We start from the raw sequence: 20,462 nt of genomic DNA on the forward strand, positions 1-20,462 counted from the left end.
TCAAGGTTTTCTGGGAGATAATGCGCTAGGATACAACAGCTCGATTAATTGTCCACGATGGCTGCGGCTGCAGTTGACGTGAGCTACATCTCCGCGTCCTACGCCGTACCAGAACCTACTTTACAGACTTTACTTTCAGCACCCACGATCGAATTAGTGCAGGAGCTGCTCGTACAGGTTGAAGCGAAAGCTAGAGAACACGATGAACTCACATCGGAGAAGCTTCGCTCAGATGTAGAGTTGGAAAACGCGGTGCGAAATGGCGAGACCCGCGCACGAACCCTGAAGGCTTCCGCCGACAAAGCCCTGAAAGAGGTTGAAGACCTCCGCCAGAAGCTCATTCAGGAGGGTAAGTCTTAAGACCGATGTTATCTACCAGTAACGCATGCGCTGACATTTAATGATGAAAGAAAATGCACGTAGTGAAGTTGAGTCGGAACTCCAACACCTCAAATCGACTGCCACGAGCTCTACATCCGAAGCGCAAGCTCTCGAATCTCGCATCAAGTCTTTAGAGGCTCAGAACAGAGACACAATCTCCCTACTCGAAGCAAAGTCCGCTGCGCACGATCGTCTTGCCGAAGACCTGTCCGCCCAACATCAGAAGCTTGTCGGTCTTCGAAAGCAGCTATCTGAACTTGAGGAGAAGAACCAGTCGCTTGAAAATGCCGCGAACAGTGCGAAATTCAGGGAACAGAGTCTCCAGCAAGAGATTGAGATGCTGAAGAAGAACAGTGACTACTACGAGAGCGAACTGAACCAGAAACGCGATGACATGTCGAAGCTCCGGAAGGAAAAGAACAACCAGATCTCCGAGCTTCAACGCGCCAATGCAGATGCGACCCAGACGATTGAATCCCTTCGCCGGACCGAGACCTCCCAGCGCAAACGCATTGAGGATCTGGAACAAAAGATTGAGCAAACCCTTTCGAAGGTACAACAACTTCAGGATGAGGCTGCTCAGAAAGAGGAGTCGTCGCAGGCTGAGCTAGACAACATGCGACGCCTAGCTAGTCTGCATGAACAAAGCGCCAACACCGCCAAAGCTCATCTACAGGAACTCAGGGCACAACTCGACCAGGCCAAGGACACTGCTGCCGCCGAAGTTGGCCAGCTACAGGCCGAAGTTGACTCTGAAATCCGTCAGAGAGAAGCAACGGAGACCAGGATCGCCGAGCTTGAATCCCAGATTGAAGCCCTCGAAACACAAATTTCAGAGTTGCGTAGCTCAGCGCCAGTTCCCGGAACGCCGCGACGCCCCATCAATGGCCCCTTTGATACTCCAGGCCGCATTGGCTCGCCAAGTTTCCTGTCTCCTTCTCGCAGCCGGGCAGGTTTGTCGACGACACAGCTATATGCTGAGAATACGCAGCTGAAGGCCGAGGTCCGGACACTCCAAGATCGTGACGAGAAACGTACAGCTACTATGAATGAGATGCTTGAAGAACTCGAAAGTCGCCAACCAGAAATTGAGGAACTTCGACAGGAGAATGAACGCCTTACTGTCGAGACAGGGGAGATATCAGCATTGCTCGCGGAAGCTACTTCTGAGAAGGAAGCCGCTCGGAAGGAAACGCGCAAGGCTCAAGGCGATTACCAGGGTATCGTTCGTGAGGGTGAAATACTTCGACAACAGCTTCGCGATTCTAGCACACAGCTCACTTTCCTGTTGCTAGAGCAGAGAGTCCGCGAGGAAGGAATAGAGTCCCTCACCCCTGACGAGCGGACTTACCTTCAACAAGTCGCTCTTGGCCAGATTCCGGACGATCAATTGGATGATACTACCGACACTGGCCGCCTTATCAGCCGAAAACTCGTACTGTTCAAAAATATCCAGGAACTCCAGCAGCAGAATGCAGAACTGCTACGCGCTATTCGTGAGGTCGCGGATAGGTACGAGGGTAGCGAGGCCCAAGCACGCACAAACCAGATCGAACAAGACCGACAAGAACTTTCATCACTCCGCGATAAGGTCGCTCAATATGAAGACCAGATACAGTCACTTAACATTAAATCTCAGAGCATCACAAAAGAGCGTGACATGTATCGCCGCATTGTCACGAGTCGCGGGCAGGTCCCTGGTGGCTCAGACTCTGGTGCCCTATTTAGCCAGTCTGTGGACGGCAGAGGTATGGCAACCCCACCACCTGGTAGCCTACTCCAAAGTGTCAACCAGACACCACATTCCAAGGAAATTTCTGGATATGAAAAACTTGTCAAGGATCTTCAGGCGCATATGGATGCCCTCAGACAAGAAAGCGCCACAGACCACGCGTCACTCAAACAGCAAGCCGATGCCTTGGCCAAGGACAATGGTCGACTACAAACCGAAAACATGCGACTCAACAACTCAGTACAGCTGGCTCAGGAACGATATGACCTTTTGCAAAACAAGCTCAATCTCTTACAATCTGAGAATGACGAAATTCAGAAACGTTGCGACGGCCTTAGAGATAGTGCTGCCCAGCAAGATGTCCGTACTCAGCAAGCGGTACAGGATCTTGTGGAGGCTAAAGGCCTAGTGGACAGTCTTGAACGAGAGAAGGCCAATCTGAAGGCCTCCCGCGAGCTTTTGAAGAACATCGAAAACCGTCTGGAGACCGACAACAAATCACTTCTTGAGGAAAGAGGCCGGTTGAACAAGATGATCACTGATCTTCAGAATCTGCGAAACGAGCAGGAGTTAACTGAGGCGGACAATCGCCGGCGTCTACAAGGTCGCGCTGATTCTCTTGAGGCTGAGTTACAGACTACAAAACGACGACTTGACGAAGAGGTGGAAGATCATAAGAAGGCGATCCAGCGGCGCGAGTATGAGCAAGCAGAGAACAACAAGAAAATCGACGATTTGACCAAGGCTTTGAACAACATTCGACCCGAGCTCGCGTCGGTGAAAACGGAACGTGATCAATTGCAGGCTCGTGTAGACGAGTTGAAGGTTGAACTCCGCATTGCCGAAGAACGAGGACAGAACCTTCAACCCAGGCCAACACCGCGTAACGGTGCGCCAGCTACGGACGCTGCCGAGGACGATATCAGCAGGGAAGAAGAGCTTAGCATTGAAATCTCAAACCTTAAGCACGAGTTGGAGACAGCACACCAGCAGATTGAAGATGCTAAGGCTCAGATTGAGCAGTACAAGGCTATTGCACAGGATGCTGAGGATCGCTTGGCTGATATACAAGATGCGCAAGAAGAGCTTCAACAACAAACAGACCGGCAGATTGCGGAGAAGGATGCCAAGATCGAGGACCTTCAGAAGAGAGTTGAGGAAATCTCATCTGAGCTTGCTACGACCAGCACCGAACTATCTGAACTTCGACGACAGCACGAAGAGGACATTCAACGCCTTGCACAACAGAAAGATTTTTTCGAAGGTGACATTAATCGCCTCAAGGACGAGGCTGATCGATACAAAGAAACCGCAGCTTTGCACCAAGAAGATCTGAAAGCTCAAGCCGACATTGCGACCCGCGCACAACAAAACTACGAGAGCGAACTCACTAAGCATAGCGACGCCTTGACCAAGCTCAAGCAAGAACGTGAGGAACACAATCAGCTCAAATCCGAGGTCGCACAGTTCAAAACACAAGCTGAAGCGGCACGGACATCTCTTGCTGAAGGCGAAGAACACTGGACTGAACTGAAGGAGAGGTACGAACGTGAGCTTAACGAACTGCGAAGCAGATACAATGATCTGGAGGGCCAAAACAAGATTCTCCACCAGCAGCTCGAGAGCGTTGGTGCTCAAATTGCATCTCTAAAACAGGCTCGCGTATCTGTGTCTGGACATGATTCTGAGTCTGCCAGCCCTGATGCCGATATTCAGGGACTGCAAGACTTGATCACCTACCTTCGCCGGGAAAAGGATATCGTGGATGTTCAGCGTGAGCTCTCAATTCAAGAAGCGAAGCGTCTCAAACAGGATCTCGAGCACACGAGGAACCAACTCGACCAGACGCGCGAGAAACTCGTCCAGGAACAGCAGTCACAAGTACAAGCCAAACAAAGCGCCAGAAATCTTGAGTCCCTCGAGAACACCATCGAGCAGCTCAATGTTTACCGAGAAAGCGCTAGCACCCTTCGCAACGAAGCCAGACAAGCCCAGGCTCGCCTGGCCGACAAGGTTAAGGAATTAGACCTGTTCCAAGGTCAGATAGAGCCACTCAAACTACGTGTGCAGGAGGTGGAGGGTGAACTGGCAATGAAGAACGGAGAGCTGGAGATTGTTCAAAAGGATCGTGATCATTGGCAGAAACGTCACCGAGACGTCCTACAGACATATGATCGCATCGATCCTAAAGAGCTAGAGGAGCTAAAGAGCCGCCTCGAAGCACTCCAGACTGAGCGTGACCAGGCGCAGGAACAGCTCAGCCATATCGACGAACAGATAGAGAAGGCGAAAACAACGACTAAGGAAGAGCTAGAGAATGGTTTCCAAGAGCGCCGTCAAGCAATGGTTAACCAATTCAAAGAGCGATCTAGGGAGCTTTCTGGAAAACTCAAGGAGAAGGATGCCACTAACGCTGCGTTGACGAAAGAGCGTGATGAGCTACAGCTACAGCTACAAGCCGTGCAGCAAGAGCTCGAAGCGACGAGAATCGCGCGCGACGAAGCTCTCGCAAATGCTGCATCCAATGTTGACGCTACAATGACCGAGGATGGCCAGGTCGACGAGAGTGCTCCAGGCTTGTCGAATGAAGAGAAACAGGCCTTGGAGGAGCGAGTTGCAGCGGCTGAGAAGAAGGCTATCGAAGAATCGAACCGGTCGGTTGCACTTCACATTGAAATCCAGGCTCATCAAGCCAGAGTCACCGAGCTAGAGAACCAAGCAGTAAGTTATTTCGCCTGTATTCAAAACTCCGCTAACTCGGTACAGGGCGACCTTCAACAACGCATCGCCGGTCTGAACGGTGAGTTATCCCAGGCACACGAGAAGGTGAAGCAAACCGAAACTCGATTGTCAGAGCTAGGATCCCAAGTCACATCTTCGGAGCCAACTGTTGTTGCGCAGTCTTCAGAGGAGATTGAGAGGATCAAAGAAGAACTCGCGGCAGCACAAAAAGAGGTGGAGGACTTGCGGACGCAGGCAGAGATGGCAAGCTCCACTGCTACCGCCCAACCTGAGAATGCCGTTACCACAGATGCCGATCAGATTGCCAAACAAATTGCGGCAGTCAAAGCAGAAGTGGAGTCAACTGCCAATGAGCGCATCGCCGCGGTTGAGAGCAATGCTACCACCAAGATGGACAGTCTTAAAGAAAAATGTAACAAGCAGATACAAGCGAAGAACGAGTTGATCAAGAAACTCAAGGAGGAACATACAGCCGCCATGGACCGTCTAACCTCGGAGTACCAGAACGACCCTACTCGTGTCCGCTCAGATGCTGCGGCGGGAACTCCACAGCAAGCTCAAACGAACCAGCCTCAAGCAGAGTTGGGAGCACCTTCAGCAGAGACCGGGGATAGTGTTAATGGCAAGCCAGCTTCAGCCTATAGCAGAGAGGAAATAGAGACTCTGGTCAAGGGCAGCAACCTTGTGAGGAATCTAATCCAAACCCATGTCAACAAACGTCTCAAGACTGAACTGGAGTCTTCGGTGGCCAAGGCTCGTGCAGAACAAGAGAAGGCGGACGCGGAGCTGTATGCTAAAAAGGTGGAAGAAGTTGAAGCAAGGATCAAGAAGGAATCGGATGAGAAGCAGGGTGAGGACAGCACTTCAAAGCCTGAGGAACCTGACACTGCGAAGATCGATGAGTTGGTCGCTGCCAAGGTCGAAGAGGTCAAAACTAAGGTTAAGGAAGAGGCAGACGCACGAAACGCTGCCAAGTTGAGTCTCAAGGATGGCATGCTTAGGAACGAAAGAGCCAAACTGGAGGTGGTTCAAAAGGCCGCAGACGAGACCCCCGAACGTCCTGTTGGTGAGGTCTGGGCGGTAGCAAAGGTAGCAAAAGCCAAACCTGTCCCTACCGGGCTTCCCGCGAAACCGGCTTCAGGACCACAAACAGCACCTGCCGCCACACCCCGCCCATCCACAGCAGCTCCAGGGGCCATGCAGCAAACTCCATTTTCTCAGTCTTCCGGCATTCCACAACTAAATGGCCCAGCCAGCGCAGCATCTGGCCAATCGCCATTTGGGCAGTCTTCCTTTACGCAGCCTACCCAGAGTACCCAGTTGGGTGGATTCGGGCAACCTTCGTTTGGTCAACCTGGTCAGGCCAACAATACTGGAATGTTCGGACGGCCGAGCAATTTGACCGGCCAACAGCCATTCCAACAAGCCAATCAAGCATCTGGCCAGTCAGTTGCTGGGCCGGGCAGTCTACCTCAACCAGGCTTCACAGGAGCACAGGGCCAGTTACAGCAGGGTATCGCGAATAATGCTCGACCAAACTCACCATTCGGCCAAATCCAACCACCTGCTGGACAACAACAGCCACAGCAGCAGCAAGGTGGAAGGGGTAGAGGGCAGGGCAATGTCGGCACGGGGCCCGCTACGATGCGTAACCTGCTTGGACAACAAAATCAGTCTGGTATACCTCGGGGCGGTGGCACGGGCATCCCGCGACCTGGCGGTAGGGGTCAAACGACTCAAGGTCAAGACAATCCGACCCAGAACGGAAATCCACAAGCAGCTGGACAGGGCGGTCGTGGTGGCGGCGGTCGAGGAGGAAGAGGAGGTCGCGGCGGTGGGCAGATCAACACATCTGCCGCTGGTAACCAAAGTCAAGGACAGAATAGCCCCAGGGGAATGAACCCCGCAGCGCAAGGCTTCCAACCTGGCGCTGGACGTGGACAGAAGCGAGGACGCGATGACGGTGGTGATGGCGGCGAGGGTGGTCATCAGGCAGGAAAGCGTCCTAGAGGTGGTGGCGGTCGTGGTGCGGGTGCTGCTGGAGGCGGCGGAGGAGGAGCAGAGTGATGAGAAACAACAATTCGTGTGCATTCATGGCTTCAAATTTTCATATGTTTTCTTTTTTCCATATCTGTATGTTCTGTAGCATACATCAACCTGCGTTAATCAGCATCGGACGGTGTATGGAGGCCGAGAGCAAAGGCATGGCATGTCACGCTTTTGGCATTGTATTATAGATAACCGGATGGCACTCAGAGTGCAATCGGGAGCAAATCGAAAAGAGTGTTCTTGGGCTATTTATTGCGTTGTTGCTTCGGATGTGATTTTGTTATGCCGATGAGCAGTCAATGATCCTATGTTGGATTCCATTCTCGTCCAACTATCCCGAAAAACCTCTACGTAGACGCGCAAGCCAACTAAAGCATAAGTCTTGAAAAGCACATGTAAGGTCTTATCGCATCATCTCTGGTTGATCTGGATGAAAACTGGCTGACCATTGAAATGGTAGCGCAAGATAACGGTCATAGGAATAGTTGACGGCGACGCTGATAGCCAATAGAAACCTCCTATAGCACCTCTAGAGAGTAGACTTAGGCGTGAAAATACTTGGTATGGCATATCTCTTAGTAGTATTAGTTGAACTCGATGTCTTTACTGCCATGTGAAGAAAAGGATTGAGTTACCCAAATTGGCCGGTTGATGGCGCAGATGATCAGCAGCTAATCCCTAATGAACAAGGCAGGGCAAGGCAGATTGCTGGGGAGGCTGCCGGGTACGGTACGGGACATTACCGTTGAGAGACAGTGTTACCGGTACCTTATTCAGTTGATACGACAAAAATCTGGGGCAGCTGGGTTCTTTATTCGCTGGTTGCCTCCTCGTATTCTTAGTAGCATTGGGACGGCTCACCCCACTATCCCTCAAAAGTCAGCTCTTTTAACTCAGCACACCACAGCTCGAGCCTCGAACTTCTTCTATTTTCTATGCGTTCTCTCCTCAAACTTCTTCTTACAACCGCTGGCATCCCATCGTCAATTAGAGATATCTCCCACGGTGCTCCCTGACTACATTTACAAAGCCTCTAGTATCATCAAATCCTACAATTGATCGGCGCAGCTCTGTTGGGCTCTTGTGCGTTGACACACGTTGAGCCATGGGGCTAGAAGCAGAGCGCAAAGGTAGCTCATTTACGAGGCTACCTATGAAGCAACTCTCATTAGCATTGGTACGAGCAAATGCCCTGTCTTTGATTCTATCTTATGTCTTGGTTACTAATTCTTCGAAAAGCTTACATTGCAGAATTCTGCTCTGATACTGGTATGGATGGCTCTCCACCTACTCATCTAAAGTTCTACACTGCGCCTTAACGGTTATTCAAGTGGACAACGAGTGGACAAATACTAACTAAGTCAAGGTAATGCATTATTCACGAATAATGCCTCCCGTCAATGGCCTCCGGTATCATACATCGACATCTGTATTTCTTAATGAACTGCTGAAGACTGGTGTTTCATTGACCATGGTCCTCTACGATATATCAAAGAACGTGCCTCCCAGCACTACAGTGACTACACTGTTCAGAAAACTATTCGAAGCAGTTTTCACCAACGACAGCTGGAAACTTGCAATCCCTGCCGTACTTTACACATTCCAGAACACTCTTCAGTATGTCGCGGTGTCGAATCTTGATGCCGCCACATTTCAGGTGACATATCAACTGAAAATCCTCACCACCGCACTTTTCAGCGTTCTTCTACTTGGTCGCACGCTTTCTCCACGTAGGTGGGCTTCTTTGCTACTACTGGTTGTCGGAGTCTCCATCATCCAGTTTCCTCATACATCCAGCTCGTCGCATGGACACTTTGCTCGGAGCTTGGAGCCCGAATCTGTCTCAGCACCTGGTGTGCCGGCACAGCTCCGGCACATGGGGACTCGCGCACTGAAGCAACTCATCAATAGATCGGCATCGTACCAAGGAATTGAGGAGGATGAAGCCTTTTTGGCTCTTCAGCATCCGCCTCTGGACCGATCAATAGGAATGGCTGCAGTTCTGGTAGCCTGTGTATTATCTGGTCTCGCAGGAGTTTCATTCGAGAAGGTCTTGAAAGAGTCGACAACATCTGGAGCCTCGCTGTGGATTCGAAACGCGCAGTTGTCTTTCTGGTCCTTGTTTCCATCCCTGTTCATTGGAGTCATATTCCTGGACGGCGAAAACATTGCAAAAGATGGATTCTTTGCGGGCTACAATTGGGTCGTCTGGTCGGCCATTGGGTTGCAAGGATGCGGAGGTATCGTTGTGGCCATGGTGATCAACGATGCGGACAACATCGCCAAGAACTTTGCGACATCTATCTCAATCATACTCAGCTGCATCGGTAGCATGTTCTTCTTCGACTTTTCGGTTACCAAATCTGTAAGTTTGTTGTTCACCATGTGTTTCTGTGCACAACTAATCTGGTAATAGTATTTGCTGGGCACGACCATCGTTCTCCTCGCAACATATGTCTACAGCATTGCCGACCAAGTACAGGCTAAACCTACTCGTACTGGAAAATTCGAGAGATTAAACTTGGAAAAGATTGTAGAGGAGAACGAGAAAGATCGTATATTGAGCCCAGCGTCCGTATCGTCATATCTATCTAGAAGGAGCTCGTCAAGGCCCACAACTCCAAACCCAACTGTAGGGCGGCACTGGTCTCGGACAGAGGAGACGTCTCCATCTTCGAAGAGAATTGAGTAGATAATTACACTTGCCGTAGGGAACGAAGTATTAGAATATAAACGTCTTTAATCTTTAACCACTTACGGCCGCTGACGATCTCAAGTCCTAAAGTCAGCTCATGATCAATACTTTCGTATTTTCGTATCTACCCACATGTCTATCCCGAGATTGCAGTCAAAGGTGATAGCCGTATGTTTAGTAGAAGACGTATCTAATGTAGGTGTAACTTTCATTGAGCGGCGTATGCATACACGTGAACCGCTCACTTACGTCCGGCAGCCGCTCCTTCCTCCTTCCAGTTCTTGCTCACCAACACCCCGCATTCTCCACTCACTTGACACTCTCACCACTAGTAGTAGATCATTATCTTCGGCTTTCTCTTGATCTATCTTCAAATCTCATTGACTTTGTGGCCTCAGATGTCGCACCGCGGAAAGGATCTGACGATGGCGGACTCCATTGAAGGCCTACTAGAAGGGTTACATCCAAAAGAGAACACCAGGCGGAGTCAACCACGTCAAAGCTTCCTGGGCTCTCAAACGACATCGATCTCCCACAATCCTCCTCAGCGTAATCGCTACCGAACATCTCATCAATTTGACGATATCAATGAGGTCGATGAACAACACGAGCAGGGTATCGTTTTTGACCGCTTTGGTATGTCTAGTGGAGTCAATTTGAAGACCACAGAGATTTTAATCTAATGGAACTTCGTAGATCAGTATCTTCTGAAGTGTGTGAACGAGGACCGCGTCAGTCAGGCTGTGAGAGGAGAAGCACGCTTGTCTTTTGCTCCCAGTACATCCAAATCTCTGCCTCACCACCTCACCTCGCAATCTTCCATGCGTGGCGAGAGCTATCAAGGAGAAAATTATGACTACTATGACTACCATGACGGTTATTTGCTTCATCCCGCCACCCGTAGAATGCTGCTAATTCAGTGCCAGACGAGACTCGAGCGCACAATACTATTCCAAGTCAGTACAGGCTTACGTGAATGAACTCTAGAACCTCCACTGACAGACCTAGCTCAAGCCTTCTTCGGTGTTACTCAAGCTGGTGAGCCAAGCTCAGATGGCCGTCCTACAGAATCCTCTAGCCCTGCCTTCAGAGCTTCCCAAAGACGAACGGGAGCTCGGCAGGAATTGGCTCAGAGTATCACTCATGAAGAGACGTTTACTCCAGTAGCCTCTGAAATGTCGCAGCCCTCAAATTCACGGCCAAAGGGCGACTTCGTTCATAAATCGCCCGAAACGCAGCACATGAACATATCAAAGGATATCGTCGGCCATCAACGCCCAGTATGCTCTGGCATCCGGCTTGTGCCCGTATCTGAGCTACCTGATAGGCTCAAGTCCATCTTTTCTTTCCCGGTTTTCAATGCTGTTCAATCCAGAAGCTTCAATAGTGTTTACAACTCCGACGACAACTTCGTACTCGCCTCCCCAACCGGCTCCGGCAAGACTGTCATCCTCGAATTGGCAATATGCCGGGCGTTCGTTCGCAATGCTACAGGCCAGTACAAGATCGTATACCAAGCGCCAATCAAGGCTCTCTGCTCCGAACGCCAGCGAGACTGGCAGAAGAAGTTCGAGCCTCTGGGGCTCACAGTCATCGAGCTGACCGGTGATAGCGACAACGCCCACGTACAAAGTGTGCAGAAAGCAGACATCATAGTGACGACTCCCGAGAAATGGGACAGTATCACACGCAAGTGGAAGGACCATGAAAAGCTGATGAGACTCATACGGCTATTTCTCATTGACGAGGTGCATATCTTGAAAGATGAACGAGGCGCTATATTGGAGGCTGTTGTCTCTCGCATGAAGGCAATTGGCACTGATGTGCGTTTCGTAGCTTTGTCGGCAACTGTCCCAAACATTGAAGATGTTGCTAGCTGGCTTGGGAAGAACGCGGCGGCTCCTCATAAAGCTGCCATGATGGAGAACTTTGGAGAAGAATTTCGGCCCGTGAAACTCCAAAAATATGTTTGTGGGTTTCCAACATCTGGAAATGATTTTCAATTCGACAACTTTCTTGACAAAAAGCTCGTTGAGCTTATCCCCAAATACTCTGAACGAAAACCTATCATGATCTTCTGCTTCACCAGAGCATCTGCAGTCAGCACTGCGAAAATGTTAGCGAATTGGTACAGTTCCTTCCCCGATGCAACAACATGCTGGAAGGCAACGCGTTCTGCAGTACTAGTACGAGACAAAGACCTTCAGCAATGTGCCACGTCAGCTGTCGCATTCCATCATGGCGGTCTTGAACTCGACGACAGGGCGGCTGTCGAACAGGGCTACCTCAAGGGTAGCATAAACGTCATCTGCTGCACATCAACATTGGCTGTAGGTGTCAATCTGCCCTGCCATCTTGTAATCATCAAGAACACTGTCAAATTTGTTGGTGGGGCAGGCATCCAGGAGTACTCTGATCTTGAGGTTATGCAAATGCTTGGACGGGCTGGACGGATTCAATTCGATAACAGTGCTGTGGCGGTTATCATGACGCGTCAATCTAAAGTGCCGCACTACGACAAAATGGTGAGTGGCAAGGAGCTGTTGGAGAGTAACCTGCATCTCGGTCTCATTGACCACCTGAATGCTGAAATTGGGCTTGGTACCATTACCGACTTGAATACGGCAAGGAAATGGCTTTCGGGGACGTTCTTTTATGTGCGCCTGAAGCGAAATGCGGAACACTATAAACTCCAGAGTCCCAAGGGTGGTACTTCGGTTGATGGGCAGCTGGAGCGTATTTGCCAACGTGATCTCGAGTTCCTTGAACAAGAAAATCTCATCACAACAGATAATGGCATAAAGGCAACGGAGTTCGGCCTGGCCATGATACGCTACTACGTTCGTTTCAGAACAATGAAGTTATTCTTGGGCTTGCAGCCAAAGGCCCTGCTCTCAGAAATTGTTAGTTTGAGCTGTCTTACCTCGATGGCTCTACTAATCAAAACAGGTGTCCGCTCTCTCGCAAGCAGATGAGTTCAAGGAGATACGTTTCAGGTCTGGAGAGAAGTCATTCTACAAAAAGCTCAATCAATCTTCACAGATGCGTTTCCCCGTGCCGGTCGCCCTGACGACAACAGCACACAAGGTCTCATTGATCCTTCAATCTGTATTGGGAGGAGCGGATATGACTTGGGATAAGGACACAAGCAAGCATCGCAATCAGTACAACTTAGAGGCGAACACCGTCTTCAAACATGCCACCCGTCTCGTGCGTTGTATAATAGATTGTCAACTCGAATTACGCGACGCTGTAGCAGCTGGGCATGCCCTAATGCTAGAGCGGAGTCTCTGTGCACGCGCTTGGGATGACAGCCCCATGCACATGAAGCAGATTCCCGACATTGGCAATGTTTCGGTGCGGAAACTGATCAACGCTGGCATCAAGTCTGTCGAAGAACTTGAGATGACTGACACACAGCGACTTGAAACAGTTCTTGGTAGAAACCCGCCATTCGGGCTCAAGCTTCTTGAGAAGCTTAAGCCATTCCCCAAACTTCGAGTTTCGGTGACCATCCCGTCCAGTGCAGTAAGTTCATTGCTATTCTCCAAGAGATCGAGACTCAGACATACCAGATCAAGAAAACAGATCAAGGACCTGAAGTCCTACTCCAGGTTGCCCTTGGCTTTCTCAACGATCAGCCACCATTGAAATGGCTAAACAGCCCCGTATATGTCTGCTTAGTAGTTGAGAGATCTGACGGACATCTTGTACGTTTTGCACGTATCAGGTAATTGCCTCTTGACACTACTATTACATACGCGCCTTTAACAGTCCCATAGCGGTTCACAGCTCGGGAAAGGTAAAACTTTGCCCGTGAACGCGGTCGTTGAGAGTGCGGAACAGTATCTAAACTGTGTTGTCATGTGTACTGAAATCGGTAAGCGTCCAAACCCGATTATGAGCGTGAGGCTAATTCAACAAAGCTGGAACTGCACGTCAAGTATCGGTGAAACCAAAAGTTCCACCACACATGTTTGCTGCGCGCCAGCCCAACCCTCTCTTGGCCCAGAGACCACCAGTAAACGCAGGAAGGCGCGGGGTTGGAGGTGATTCTAGAAGCGATGAACCTTCGAATAGGATCGTTGAAATTGACGACGATGGGATTGATGACGAGGAACTCTTGCAGGCTTCGTATGGTGACCTCAACTTTGATCACATCGATGATTTTCCTGATGTAGCCGATACGATAACACGCACTAATACAGCCAAGAATGCTCGTCTGGGGGTAGATTCTGCTTCTGCAGTACCTTCTCAAGATATCGAAGGACCGAAACAGCTTGAAAATGGGAGGTGGTCATGCAATCACTCTTGCAAAGACAAGAGTGCTTGTAAGCATCTGTGTTGTCGCGAAGGACTCGACAAACCACCCAAGAAGTCTGCGAAGAAGCAGCCTCCTATAGCGACAACATCCCAATCGGACGGAAAACGTAAACCAACCGGCAACAATGTCCATCAGTCTACACTCTCTTCAGTGCAATCGGCCAAGAAAAGAGACTTTCACGCAATTGACACCGTTGATTTGACGGAACCGAGCAAGAGAAACAATCATGGCGCCGGCATCCAAGGTCTTCGTGAAGTTCAAAATCTTCAACAACTTCATCGGAGAGCACAAATTGCAGATCCGCCTGCATCCATCTCCTCGGTAACACGGAAAAAGCCAGCACACTGTTTTGGTGAGGGCGGGCAGGTTCACCTGTCCTTCTTGGCTACTGATTCCACGGAGGACCAGGATAATCCACCTTCAAGTGACTATGGCTGCATCCCTTCTGAAACCGCAGAACTTTGCTACGAAGACTTCGAAAACGTATCGGACAAAGAGTACTCCGGATGCATGGAGCAAGTGGGTCCTGAATATAGGCCCCATGAGGACTTTACTCTCGAGGGGCCAGCCGGCATAGAGCTCAATGACAACCAAAATCCGAAGCCAGAGGGGGCTTTGACCACACTTGATGGCTTGAGTCCATTAAACACAAATACTGAGTTGGATGATGATGCATCCATTTCCATAGACGTTGATCCCGCCGCGCATACGCAAGACAAGGTTTCTGATGCTATTGTCCACGCGATCCCGCCCAAGGGTGACGAGGATCGGCAGCATAACACCCAAATTCCATTGAACGTCCACGGGGTAGGGCTTAACCCCAAGAACATTGATGATGAAGCACATTTACCCATGGAAAAGGAGACCCCATCAACAGGGCGTATCGAAGACAAGGTACAGGAAGGATTTCGCAAGCAACATACTCAACAGAATGTGTACCTCGAACACCCGGATCTGGAACTTGACAAGAAACCTTCGTCAAACCTAGAGTCAGGTCTTGAGGACTGGCTCATTGCAGAGTTCGGTGATATTGTTGAACTGGTCGATGTATGATCATATATGACCGGGTAGACTGCCTATGTTCATCTGTGAATCTTCCAGTATCAGGAGCTATATGGATCATATCTTTCAATTCGGCATATATATTTACTGGCGAAGTCGCAAGGTATCGCAATACTAGCATTATATTAGACTAATTGGGCTCGCTGATCGGGGGATATATCTCACATGAATAGCAGATTGTACCAACCACTTCATAAATATTCTCAACTCTACGTCACAAGTACAGTTACCATTGATTAGTAGTAAAAAGGGAAAACTGCTCCTCTAGGAAAAATTCTGAGCTCTAGAGATATAGTGTCCCATCTCTGGCTGTACAGTCAGATCCTATTGTATGGCTGCATAGTATTTCGTTTTGCATTGCTCCTGTGGTGGATAATGCCTTCTGATCAGAAATCCCATTCCCAAAATTGACAGGGGGTGATGTTAGCTCCAAGTAGGCGTTTGCGTGGCTGCTACATTTAGGTCATACCACGTGATCCAAGGGGCCCATGCCAGGCTTGGCTTGCAACCTTGAAGTCGCCGCATGTCATCGACACAGCTCCAGTAGCCATCAGCCATCAATCATTAACAGCAACCACGACCGACGGTCCCCAACAACCATCGAGACAGCTTTTCTCTGCGCACAGTTAGTCGTCAGAGAGCTGCCAGCATGGCGCCCACAAAGGACACCATGTTCCGCTCCGCGGACATGTCGTTGACGCAGCTCTACATCGCGAACGAAATAGGCCGCGAAGTTGTTTCTGCTCTCGGCGAGCTTGGTGTGATGGATTTCAGAGATGTGAGTAATAGTTTGGGCATATATGTTTACATTGTCGACCTTGATGGTCGATATCAGATGGACCACATAGCTAATACACGTTGCCATAGCTCAACTCCGAGACGTCCGCCTTCCAACGTACCTTCACACAGGAAATCCGAAGACTCGACAACGTAGAAAGACAACTCAGATACTTCCACTCGCAGATGGATAAGGCTTCTATCCCGATGCGCTCGATCTACGATTTCAACAACCCATTCATCTCTCCTAAGGCCTCTGAGATCGACGAGCTTGCGGACAAGAGCCAGAGTCTGGAGAACAGGATCTCGTCTCTGAATGAGAGCTACGAGACCCTCAAGAAACGCGAGGTCGAATTGACTGAATGGCGTTGGGTTCTTAGGGAGGCTGGTGGATTCTTTGATAGAGTACGTATCGTGCCAAGGCTTATCTGGAGATCAATGCGCTGACAATGTTCGCAGGCCCGTGGCCAGACCGAAGAGATCCGACACTCTCTCGATAACGACGATGCTCCTCTTCTTCAAGATGTGGAACAGAGCGGCCAGGGCGAGGCTGCCGCCGACCGCTCCTTTTCCGTTATGAACATCGGCTTTGTAGCAGGTGTCATCCCTCGTGAACGTATCGCCGCCTTCGAGCGAATCTTGTGGAGAACCCTACGTGGCAACTTGTACATGAACCAGTCCGAAATTCCCGAGGCCATCATCAATCCCGAAACCAATGAGGAAGTCAGCAAGAACGTGTTCATCATCTTCGCTCACGGCAAAGAAATCATCGCAAAGATCCGCAAGATCTCAGAGTCACTCGGCGCCGATCTGTACAGTGTGGATGAGAACAGCGAGCTTCGCCGCGATCAGATCCGCGAGGTCAACACAAGATTGAGCGATCTCGCTAGTGTTCTCAAGAATACCAAGTCCACTTTGGATGCGGAATTGACTGCAATTGGCCGTAGCCTTGCAGCCTGGATGGTCATCATTAAGAAAGAGAAGGCAACATATCAGACCCTGAACAAATTCTCCTACGATCATCAAAGGAAGACGCTCATTGCAGAGGCTTGGGCTCCTACGAACTACCTCGGTTTGATCAAGTCAACTCTCCGAGATGTCAATGACCAGGCCGGTCTCTCGGTTCCGACTATCGTCAACCAGATCAAGACCACCAAGACACCACCAACCTACTTCAAGACCAACCGCTTCACGCTGGCTTTCCAGACCATCATCGACGCTTATGGCACGATCAAGTATCGCGAAGTTAACCCGGCGTTGCCTACTATCGTCACTTTTCCCTTCCTGTTTGCGGTCATGTTTGGTGATTTCGGCCATGGTATTATCCTCCTGACTGCAGCTCTTGCTATGATTTACTACGAACGCAAGCTTCAACGAAGCAAGCTCGATGAATTGTTCTCCATGATCTTTTACGGACGTTACATCGTATTCATGATGGGAATCTTTTCGATGTACACTGGTCTTTTGTATTGCGATGCCTTCTCCAAGGAACTCCCCATCTTCAAATCTATGTGGAAGTGGACCGAGAACGACGACGGATCATTGGGCCCTACTGCCACTCGAGTTGAGGGCTACACCTACCCATTCGGTCTCGACTGGAGATGGCATGATACCGACAATGACCTTCTCTTCTCCAACAGTTACAAGATGAAGCTCAGTATTCTCTTGGGTTGGTGCCACATGACCTTCTCCCTTGGCTGGTCATTGGTCAATGCGCTGTACTTCTCTACTCCCATTGATATTTGGGGTAACTTCGTTCCTGGCATGATCTTCTTCCAGTCCATCTTCGGTTACTTGTCATTCACCATCGTATACAAGTGGTGTGTTGACTGGGCCGCTCGCGGTCAGAACCCTCCTAGCTTGTTGAACATGTTGATCTACATGTTCTTGCAGCCAGGCACTTTGGAGAACCCAGATCAGCCATTGTACAAAGGACAGGCAGGAATCCAGGTCGTCCTCCTGCTTCTCGCCGTTATCTGCGTTCCTATCCTGCTTTTCTTGAAGCCTTTCTATCTTCGATACGAGCACAACAAGGCTCGGGCTTTGGGATACCGTGGCATTGGCGAGAACACTCGTGTTAGCGCGCTGGATGACGACGATGAAGAAGGACAAAACCTCAACGGCGGACGGGAGAGCTTTGGTGACGATGACGATGGCATCGCAATGATCACACAGGACATTGGACACGGCGGGGAGCACGAAGAGTTTGAGTTTAGTGAGGTCATGATTCATCAAGTCATCCACACTATTGGTAAGTCGATAATCTTATTCCTTCAGAATATTGCTCGTTCCTCTACTAACACATTTGCAGAATTCTGTCTCAACTGCGTGTCTCACACCGCCTCGTACCTACGTCTTTGGGCTTTGTCATTGGCACATCAGCGTCTTTCTATTGTCCTGTGGGAGATGACCATGAAGATTGCATTTGGATTCACTGGAATTACTGGTGCGATCATCATGGTAGTCGTCTTCTACATGTGGTTCGCTCTCACAGTCGCCGTTCTCTGTGTCATGGAGGGTACTAGCGCCATGTTGCACTCTCTGCGTCTGCACTGGGTCGAGGCCATGAGCAAGCATTTCATCGGAGACGGTGTCCCCTTCGAGCCATTCAGCTTCAAGGTCTTGCTCGAGGAAGAGCCTGTCGAGTAAACAATAGCGAACGTTTATAGGCGTTGCGATTTTTCTTTTGTATTGTAAAGGGTTCTGTTTTGTAACAATAGGTACCTAAACAAACGACCCCTGCTCCCAAGCGGTCCCTCACACGCATAGCTCTCACATTTTGGGCACCGTTTCTAGTGTGTTTTTTGTTTTTTTCCTCCTGGAAGCTGGTATGTAGCTGTTATGTATATAGAAATGTACAACATCAAGTACTACAATAGTAACGCTCCCCAAAACCAGACTGTGTCTGGGACTCAAAGACCGTGATATCTGCCTCCCTACCTCAGCTCAGCTATGACATTTAAACCAAGTAGCTAGATAACGTTAACAACGGAATGGACCTTCCGACTTCCGAGTCGCAATCTAACAACAGCGTACACGCTTGCACTATATGCTCGTAACCACAGGCGAACTGAGGCAAGGCAGGCCACCGTGGTGATACCTGGCTCCCTTCCGATGAGCGGTTTTTCCCGGCCGGCCGCAAACGCGTAAGCGGGCGCGCAACGTGCACGCCCACAGGGGGAACCAGGGGGTAAGGGAAGAGGGCGCCGTGCGATACGGGTAGGGCTGTGGCCGCCGCCGCTGTTAGCAGTGTTTGTGTGGCACGGGCTCTTGTCGTTATTTGTTGGGCAGCAAAGAATTGAAGTTATGTTGAGAGGTTAAAGAGAAAGCTTGTATGTATTTTCTTGTATTTTTGAGGGAGAAGAGTTCGTATGGCACGAGTATGTTGGATAGTATATTATTATCTGCTCGCACGATGAATTGAGGGAGAAATGCTCCAACGGCTGCTACTTGCTCGAAGGATATATCTATCCGTTCGGCAAGACCACCTGCAAGTTTGAACCATCATTGCCATTTCGAAGGTTCCTCTACACTTTAAGATGGATGGGAAGAAGGGGGCCAGGAAGAGCGGAACGTAGGCTCTAGAGTAGCAATATGATTTGTTATTTTGATACGTGATTACGAGTGCTTGCGTTGCGTAACTTGCGATACGACGTTTGGGTAGGCGGAAGGGGATTTGACGGCGTTGCAGGTGTCGCCCTGTGGGACGTGGGGAGAGACTTGAGGAGAGAGCATCCGATGGGATGTCGGTGCTTGCACTTGCACGCCATTTAGAATTCGGATCCTCTGATTCTGACTCTCCTCTCGTGATAGTTGCATGGAAATATCGTACAATATCGTCGCTGCTCTCTCATGATTCGTTAGAAAATTTATGGGTTTCTTGAATGCATCTGGGAGCCTCTTGATAAGATGGAGTACTTTTTTGGTACGTTGTCCTGAATAAGGATAAAATCCACGGACCCGGACTACAGGACTTGACGAATCATTTCGCGTCCAATTTTGGAATATTTGCGTTGTTTTTCGTTTTTGTTGCAAAAGTAACAGGCATGGCATTGTTAATTTTTTTTGGATTTTTCCTTTCGGCGTCCGCGAAGGTCTTCCGACAGTGGGCGGACATAGTGGCATGTATTGAGTTTGATAATGAATCAAGTCGGGCTGTTGCCGTTGTTTGATGCTGGAAGAATGAGGCATTATTGTCCAACTATTTCCCTCCCCCTTCTGTTCCATCATTACCATTCCCTCCATTTGGTCTGACCTGATACGCTGTTGTGGAATGCCTGACGACAAAGATAGAAGGGTTGTCGATAAGATAGAGGACAGTTTGTATGATTTTATTTTGGAACCTTGCTCACTTGTTGGGCGAAATGCGCTGAGCTTGGTCTTCTCTACGGCGAGGTAAACTCATGTAATCGTAATCAGCTGTGCCTTGCTGATCATCCTGGATCGATGTGTAGCAGGTTGATCATTGAACGAGTTGAGGCCACGCCACCAGATGATAGACAGACATGATAGCCATCTGAGGACGTGGAGAGTCTGGAGACATGCATACGAGAGCATCCGTATGTGTGGAGAGATGTACCTCCCGCAGTAGTAGATACGTCGAGCACCGAGCCAGCTGCCAGTGAACCTACACGTCGTCCCGACTCTCCCTACAATAGGTATGTACGAGCCTACGAGTACCAGGGGGGACCCCGTCGTTC

General features: G+C 49.8%; 3 protein-coding genes across 3 annotated transcripts; all 3 read left to right on the plus strand.

Moving 5' to 3' along the window:
- Positions 1–57: 57 nt before the first annotated feature.
- BU24DRAFT_429899 (uncharacterized protein) lies at positions 58–6,922 on the plus strand (the record flags this gene model as incomplete). Its single annotated transcript, XM_033529775.1, has 9 exons — positions 58–349; positions 411–2,353; positions 2,396–2,477; positions 2,517–2,591; positions 2,631–2,938; positions 2,972–3,654; positions 3,688–3,739; positions 3,770–4,939; positions 4,970–6,922. 9 exons carry the CDS (start codon positions 58–60, stop codon positions 6,920–6,922), a joined length of 6,558 nt encoding a protein of 2,185 aa, XP_033389383.1.
- A 788-nt stretch (positions 6,923–7,710) lies between these two features.
- On the plus strand, positions 7,711–14,535 carry BU24DRAFT_361636 (uncharacterized protein; the record flags this gene model as incomplete). Its single annotated transcript, XM_033524152.1, has 11 exons — positions 7,711–8,081; positions 8,144–8,173; positions 8,271–9,269; positions 9,321–9,592; positions 10,081–10,235; positions 10,296–10,475; positions 10,602–12,502; positions 12,549–13,127; positions 13,175–13,285; positions 13,374–13,479; positions 13,526–14,535. Coding segments are annotated over exons 1-11 (5,415 nt in total), but the record flags the coding sequence as incomplete, so codon positions are not given.
- A 979-nt stretch (positions 14,536–15,514) lies between these two features.
- BU24DRAFT_361641 (V0/A0 complex, 116-kDa subunit of ATPase) lies at positions 15,515–18,647 on the plus strand. Its single transcript, XM_033524153.1, has 4 exons — positions 15,515–15,763; positions 15,853–16,167; positions 16,222–18,013; positions 18,074–18,647. Exons 1-4 carry the CDS (start codon positions 15,635–15,637, stop codon positions 18,409–18,411), a joined length of 2,574 nt encoding a protein of 857 aa, XP_033389385.1. The 5' UTR covers positions 15,515–15,634; the 3' UTR covers positions 18,412–18,647.
- The last annotated feature ends 1,815 nt before the right edge of the window (positions 18,648–20,462 follow it).

This window comes from Aaosphaeria arxii (assembly GCF_010015735.1).
Source record: "Aaosphaeria arxii CBS 175.79 unplaced genomic scaffold BU24scaffold_1, whole genome shotgun sequence".
NCBI classification, from domain to species: Eukaryota; Fungi; Ascomycota; class Dothideomycetes; order Pleosporales; genus Aaosphaeria; species Aaosphaeria arxii.

Excerpts from the sequence above, each read along its gene's own strand:
- BU24DRAFT_361641 (XM_033524153.1), top strand. The coding sequence starts at position 15,635 with ATGGCGCCCACAAAGGACACCATGTTCCGCTCCGCGGACATGTCGTTG. Across the intron at positions 16,168-16,221 it reads CTGGTGGATTCTTTGATAGA|GCCCGTGGCCAGACCGAAGA; the intron begins GTACGTATCGTG and ends CAATGTTCGCAG. Across the intron at positions 18,014-18,073 it reads TCAAGTCATCCACACTATTG|AATTCTGTCTCAACTGCGTG; the intron begins GTAAGTCGATAA and ends ACACATTTGCAG.